This window comes from Mercurialis annua, linkage group LG7 (assembly GCF_937616625.2).
Source record: "Mercurialis annua linkage group LG7, ddMerAnnu1.2, whole genome shotgun sequence".
NCBI lineage: Eukaryota > Viridiplantae > Streptophyta > Magnoliopsida > Malpighiales > Euphorbiaceae > Mercurialis > Mercurialis annua.
The window spans coordinates 44,394,788-44,402,189 of NC_065576.1; the positions used below are offsets into that span (position 1 = coordinate 44,394,788).

The 7,402-nt window shown below is 35.4% G+C and overlaps 1 protein-coding gene across 1 annotated transcript; it reads right to left on the reverse strand.

The window, feature by feature from the left end:
- Positions 1-521: 521 nt before the first annotated feature.
- LOC126655754 (heat shock protein 90-6, mitochondrial) lies at positions 522-6,755 on the reverse strand. Its single transcript, XM_050350039.2, has 20 exons — positions 6,535-6,755; positions 5,803-6,003; positions 5,622-5,695; positions 5,141-5,266; positions 4,960-5,053; positions 4,785-4,868; positions 4,561-4,704; positions 4,350-4,463; positions 4,078-4,131; positions 3,900-3,974; positions 3,698-3,802; positions 3,317-3,457; positions 3,122-3,214; positions 2,935-3,012; positions 2,536-2,790; positions 2,340-2,442; positions 1,816-1,990; positions 1,618-1,723; positions 1,401-1,490; positions 522-972 (listed from the first exon to the last, which is right to left on the reverse strand). The coding sequence occupies exons 1-20, from the start codon at positions 6,646-6,648 to the stop codon at positions 790-792; spliced, it is 2,409 nt and encodes an 802-aa protein (XP_050205996.1). The 5' UTR covers positions 6,649-6,755; the 3' UTR covers positions 522-789.
- Between the last annotated feature and the right edge of the window lie 647 nt (positions 6,756-7,402).

Sequence of the window (7,402 nt, forward strand, 5' to 3'; positions counted from 1 at the left end):
GCATAAAACTGAAAAAAATTAAACTGCATGATTAAAATGAGAAAGCGTGTAAAGTTGGTGAATTTAATTGACATTAACCCTTTTTTATTTTATAACAGTATCATCATGCAACATTACTCATGCTTTTTTTTTTATTAAAATTAATAATATGACAGCCAGCTAAAATTCTATTAATATTAAGAGTAGTGCTATATAACTTTCCTTTTTAACCCACCTTCTTTAACCCAGCTGACGTGGCAATAAATTAGTGGATGCATTAAAAGTTGTTTTTTGAAATATACACTTTTGGAGGGGAATTTGACAAATTAAATGCTGCCACGTAAGGAGGGACAATGAAGGAGGTACAAAATGGTGGGTTAAATAGCATTTTCCTAATATTAATATCATTATAACTTGACTATCAATTGACAATCAAATTTGCCCTCACATCATTAAATTTCAATAAAAACATAATTACACTGATGTTTATGGTGATATGAAAGACAACGCTAACACAATAAAAGTTTTAGAACTATATGGTGTAAAAGAGAAAAAAAGTTGGAAATTATTAATGAAAATTGCCCACGCTAGACTAATGTGTATAGTGAAGACATTAGATAAATGCTAATGCAGAAGATTCCAGACAACATAGTACACAAATTATGAAGACTTTAGATATTGCCAGTCCAGTTTTTTTTACCACAGGCAATTAAGAACAAAGGACCTAGCTAAAAAAATTCCTCGGCTTTATGCGCATTTAGATATATGGGAATGGAGAATCAAAAATATGTTTGCAGTCTCTTCTCATCTTCACTTCTGATTACTGGCTTCGGCTTGCACAATTGGCTCAACGACCTCGGCTTCTAATGTTTCTGTGCTCTGATTGTGAGGTTGAGACGTGTAATTTGACGCAGCAGGGCTTGACCATTTTCCTGCAATTGCCATGCCCATCATCTCATATATCTTCCCACCGAGCTGTGCTGGATTATCAGGCTGCATAAATGAGAAATTCAGTTAGACAGTCACAAATCTGGATTTCTTAAGGTTACTCTACTTTTATCACTAATGACTTCAAAATTTGCAAATGCAACTTCCATGACCAGCACTAACAAGAACTCCCTCTATTTTATTTAAGTTATTACTTTAAGGTAAATTGTTGATATTAAGAAAGTGTTTTCTTTATCTTAAATTACAAATGTTAAGACTAATTTAATCCTATTTATTAAACTCATTAATGAAGTTAGTTTTATATATTGAATTACCAATTTAAATTGGAAAATTTGGAATATAATTGCCGAGTCATCTAGAAATCCTAAGAAGTCATCTATTTATAGACAATTACATTTGATTAAATGGACAACCAAAGAAATTGGAGGGATTAAATTATAGGTTTCTTTATCAGAGGCGGGCTGAATACTCACAGTAAAGCCGCTGGAGACTAAAGCTGCATCGTAAAGAAGATCTATAGCTTTCAGGGCATCTTCATCATCTGGGTTAGTCCTGCTTGCTTCCTGCGAGTAATTAAAGATTCAGAAGATGGCTTAATTGCGAGTGATAATCCTATCGTGTATATTTGCGCCCTTGCATGTATGTGCATGTGAAAGAGAAAGAGAGCAGGGGTGACAGTGTCGTTCATACATTTAAGCTCTTGATTATTGCATGTTCGGGATTGATCTCAAAAACCCTTCTACCTCTCATGAATTCCATGCTAGACACGTCACCGACGGTTTGTGACTTCATTAGCCTACAAGAAATGCGAGTTATCGAGTCACGATTGCATGTTCAAAAGATATATATCATGCCACTCAAACAAGCAACAAAATAACAAACTTTTACCTTTCCATGTTGGCTGACCACCCAAATTTTCCAGATGCAAGAACACAGGGTGAGGAGCTCAGACGATTTGAGATTTGTACATTCGCAACTTTGTCACCCAAACGCTTCTTAATCCAATCACAAGTTTGGCCAAACTCCTCCTTCATCACCTTCTCTTTTTCCTCGTTCTTATCACCTGAAAATCAATATGTTCAAATTATACTATCTTCAATGGAGATCAATCATCATGAATCAATTGAGAAAATTATCTTCCGTGATCCCTAAAAAGGAATATTATTCAATCAACAAACAACAAACTAAAATTTGATGTCAGAAAGTACAGTTGTATCCTAATGTAATAGTCAGATGACTATATGTAATCTGACACTCCAAGAAAATTAATCCTAGCAACTGTTTTCTGGAAGAGTTAATTTAATATTTCAACAACATTCATAATCATATTTAAGAAGATGGAGAAATACAGTTGCTAAATCCAATAATAAATTTTAAGTTCCACATAACGTCCAAGGTTTCAGGGCACTAACCTAAATCCAAGTCTTCCTTGCTGATATCAACAAAATTCTTCTCCTTGTATGATTTCAGATTCTGGATTGCAACCTCATCGATGGGATCAACTAAGAACAGCACCTACAAAGATACAGGGAAAGAGAATCATGATACATGAGCAGACAGTCATAATAAAATAAGAAACATGCTATATTTTATAAAAGAGTTGCATACTTCAAGATCCTTCTCTATAAGTCTCTCCAAGAAAGGCGTATTCTTGGCACTGGTCACACTGTCGGAAGCAATATAATAGACATCCTTCTGTTCAGGTTTCATATTCTCTACATACTCATCCAAGCTTATCATTTCCTCTTCGCTCTGAGAAGAGAAGAATCGAAGCAGAGGTGCAATACGCTTATGGTTTTCACGATCCTCAATGCAACCTAATTTCATATACTTGCCATAGTTATCCCAGAATTTCTCGTAATCCTGCAAAATGGGATTACATTATTCGGAGATGAAATTGGGAGGAATTCTCCACTTGGATATGTTCACGAGAAAAAAAAAAGGAGAATCGAGGTGTCTGGCTAGAAAAGGAGAATTAATAAAGTTGATCACAAGAAAGGAACATACTTCTCTGTTCTCACTCATAGAAATTCCCAAAATCATGTCAAATGCCTTCCGAACTAAGCGTTTTCGCATTATGCGGACCTTCATTGGAAACAAAGCACAGCTAAAATTATATAGAGGTCAATTCAAAATCAGTTTTATGACATGGGTTAGTTATTTTAGATTGCAAATAAAGTGAACATGTACATACAATGCGACTTTCTTGAAGAATCTCCCGTGAAACATTGAGAGGTAGGTCGTTTGAGTCCACCACACCTTTCACAAAGCTAAGATATCGTGGGAACTAATCAAAACCAAACAAATAAAGAAAACATGGATTAGCATGTGCAAGAACACATATGATCTCACTCAGGTGGGGTAGTGATGCATTATCTTATTTCCTTACCAACTCTCCGTCAAAATCATCTGAAATGAATACTCTTTTAACATAGAGCCTGATATTCTTTGTCTTGGGATTAATCATGTCATCCTTTCCTGAGGGAGCCATGGCTGGCACATAGAGTACAGATCTGAATTCCACCTCACCCTATACAACCAAGTGAGGCAGTCAGAGCAAGTCAACAGGTAATCAGTGTCACATCTAACAATTATAGCACATCTGTTAGGGCATTACAAATGCACCTTCCATTGCCTATCAACTTTTGGCAGACCAGATTGTCACACTTTGTATAAGCAAAGAGGAAAAAATGTCTTGCTAGATTTACATATAACTTTTAACATACTTGCAGAAGACACGAGTATCAACAAAATTTGCACTGGCCATTACCTCAGTCGTGAAATGTGAGGATGCTAATGGCTCCAAATACTCGTTGAAGGTTTTCTTATAAAATTCATTGTATTCCTCTGTAGATACTTCCTTAGGATTGCGAAGCTGCATTTACCACAAGACCCATGTGTCAAAAGATTTATCTTTAACAAGAATGAGACTTCAGTAGGCACCATCAACATTCAAATATCTGTCAACTCACCCATAATGGTTGAGTTTCATTAGTCAGTTCCCAATCCCAGTATCTCTCAACAACGGTTTTTGTTTTCTTCTTTTTCTGCAATAGCAAAGGCAAAACGACATGATAATAAGTAAGCAGAGTCTTAAACATCGGAGGATCATGCAAACTGGTTTAGCAACTCATAATTATTAATTAATACCTCAGCTGCCTCATCTTGTTTATTGGCTTCAGTAGGCTCCTCATCAACTTCAACCTGCAATAGAACATACAGCAATAGATCAATGCCTGGCCTAAGTCTTTTTTAATACATTTACTAGATTTAATGAGCACTGAATGGTTCTTCAGTAATTCTTTAAACAGGAAGCCTTTAAACTGTCACTATTGTGTATCTGTACAACTCAGCCCTTAATATGAGCACTAAATGGTTCTTTAGTAATTCTTTCTTTCATTTTGTTATATAAAGAAATATACCTCTTTAGTATATCCTTTTTCCTGCCAGGTGTATATCGGAAATGAGACAAACTGCGAGTAGTTTTTGACAAGCTTCTGAATTCGCTCTGGATCAGCAAAGCCCTTGTCATCACGCTGAAAATGGACACACAAAGAAAAGGAAACATAGAACGTGAGGTTTGCAATTTGATTTAGGTATAAATGGAAGCTACTTTAAACAAAGAAGCTAGACCTTAAGATACAATGTAAGGTGAGTTCCTCTTGGAATGATCTTCTCTGGATCTGTCTCCTCTCTAATGAGGTAGGAGCTAGCATTGGCCTCACCTTCCCAGACATATTGTTTATCAGATTTTGGACTTTTTGTTGATACGACCACCTATGGATAATGAGATGAATCAGTAGTTATTCGCATGATAGTAATGATAAGAGATTTATAATGTTCAGTTAATACCATACCCGATCTGCAACTAAAAAGGCTGAATAGAAACCCACACCAAATTGACCAATTAAATTATTGTCAGAACCGGCATCCTTGCTATCCTGTTTAAGAACATAAATCCTTCAGCTTCAAATCCATCAAAAAGTCAAAACAAAAACTCTAGAAACTACAAGAGTTGCATAATCATATGACCTTCAGTGCCTTTAAGAATTTTGCAGTTCCACTCTGCGCAATAGTTCCAAGACAGTCAATTAGTTCCTCCCGTGTCATACCGATACCGGAATCACTGCAAGAAATGAAAACATATTGGATTAGCTTCACAGAAGCAAGAAAAAATCCAGCAATTCATGCAGATACAGTCCATAAAGCTTACGTGATAGTTATGGTTCCATTGTCCTTATCAGCTTGAATACGGATGTCAAGGTCAGCAGCGTCCTTCAAAAGCTCAGAATTGGTTACACCAAGAAAACGCAGCTTGTCTAGAGCATCACTTGCATTGCTGTGAAAAAGAATATATAAACTCAAAACTACTAGAGATACTATGTAATTTGATTCAATACAGAACAAAAAAGAAATTGTGATTTTTCTTATATCTAACTATATAATCATTTCAATGATCTTAAAATAAACAGAATACTAAAACATCAGCTATTATTTTGCACTTATTTTTAATTTCCCAGAACTAGGCCTCTGGCCTCACCGACTGAAACCCAAAACTAAAATACACTCTTGTTTCACTAAATCATACAACAGCAGCACCATCAACATTCCGTGATCAATCGCCAATTAAGTATCATAAACTTCTAAAAATGTTTTATGAATAATACTGAGAGAAGAAAAAGTTCAGCAAATACCTAATAAGCTCACGAAGAAACACTTCTTTGTTACTATATAGACTATTAACAATGAGGTCCATGAGGCGACTAACCTGTCAAGAGCGAACAGAAAAAGAGGCAAATCAAATCCACTACATTTAACTAAATCTAAATAATCAATAGTTATCTCTAACACTCGAGAGCAATCATCATGAAATACCTCAGCTTGATATTCATATTTTTCACCCACTGGCGGGGGAGGAGACGACGAATCAGATTCTGCCGCAGTGGATTCATATCGGCGACCCAAAAACAAGCCACTTTTTATGTTTAATTGAGTAGAAGGGGAAGCCTCATTTGTGATCAGTTTGCCATTGGGCAATGGCGAGTACCATCTAACTCTGCTATCTCTGTCCACAGCCTGCTCAAATTTTGATAGTCAGTATAGGTAATGTAGGTAGCAGCACATCAAGAATATACTGCAGATAATCCATAAGTAGCTGCAACGAGCTAGGGCTCAGCATTCGGTCGGTTCGGTCAAAACCAAAGAGAATGCTCAGCCCTTGTTTGGAAGGTCTAATAGTAATAATACAACAAATAGTACAGAGCTAAAATTCTATTCATTAATAACTTCTCACATTATGAAAGCTTGTTGTTGCTTGAATTCCATCATTTCAGTTCTTTTTCCATTAAAAAAGTACCTCTAAAGAAATGAAATGTTATTAAAAAATTGACACAGTTAAATTTTGCAAGAAAAATAAAATTTAGTTGCAAAACAATTAGATTAGTGAAAAAATTAACAAGAAATGAAAATCATTCAACTACCCCAAATTAGTTCAACACGAAACTGACAATAATTTAACAAAAACACACAAATTCAACACAAAACTGACGATCATTTAACAAAGACAAACAAACATAGACATAGAGAGAAAATGAAGAAATGGCGTACTGAATCAGGGAAGCGAGAGGAGGAGGAGGAGACAGGGACGGCGGCTAAGCTCCGGTAACGTGAGCCACCGGTGGTCAGAATAGCAGAAACAGAACGTTTAGATAGTCTGTGCATTTTGATTTTGGATTTGATAAATTCTGACCAGAATTGTCCTGTAAGAATGGGTTTATGAGTAGGGTTTTTGTGTATTAAAAGAGGGTTTTGGGAAGCTTCTGGATATTTATAAATAAATAAGAGTTTTTCTTCACTGCTCAGCTCAGCTCAGTTACAAATTTGCAGTTTGGTCCTTTGCTTGTTTATCAGATATTGGGCTGGATACGATCTTTTGGATTGGGCCAGATTGTAATTGTTGGACTGTTTCCAAGAACCGTATTTAGCGTCAATTTATCCCGGCCCATCAAGAAATGATCTCCTAGGTGCAGTTTCTTTAAGAAATAAACTTGCTGTTTTTCATCTCGAAAGCTTTCTGTTTTCTGAAAAAGAAAGTAACATATCTTCTCTTTATTTTTTAATAATGATCTTCTAATAAATTGAAGAAAATATAAATTGGTAAGAATTTATTTTTTATTTCCAGATTTACTTTTTGTTATTTTTACGTGAACCATATGATGTGTTGTTTTGTCTTCGATCTTTGCAACATGCATCTCACTGATAATGGATCTGTCATTTGTGTGTTTGATTCTATGACTAATACGACTTTTGTTATTGCTCTTTTTTTTATTAGACGTTCTGACTTTAATTGTTATAATAAAACTACTTATCAGTTTTGTAATTGATCTTATTTGTTTTAATAAATTTTTCAGGGAAACTATTTCATGTAATGAGACGTTAAGGAGATGCCAGTCTAATTGGAATGTCTGGATGCGTT

What these genes read in the sequence shown, in the direction of transcription:
- LOC126655754 (XM_050350039.2), bottom strand. Translation starts at nt 6,648, where the DNA reads ATGCACAGACTATCTAAACGTTCTGTTTCTGCTATTCTGACCACCGGT. An exon ending in ATGATTTTGACGGAGAGTTG is followed by an intron (nt 3,215 to 3,316) that starts GTAAGGAAATAA and finishes GGTTTTGATTAG; the next exon opens with TTCCCACGATATCTTAGCTT. An exon ending in TTATAGAGAAGGATCTTGAA is followed by an intron (nt 2,443 to 2,535) that starts GTATGCAACTCT and finishes GTATCTTTGTAG; the next exon opens with GTGCTGTTCTTAGTTGATCC.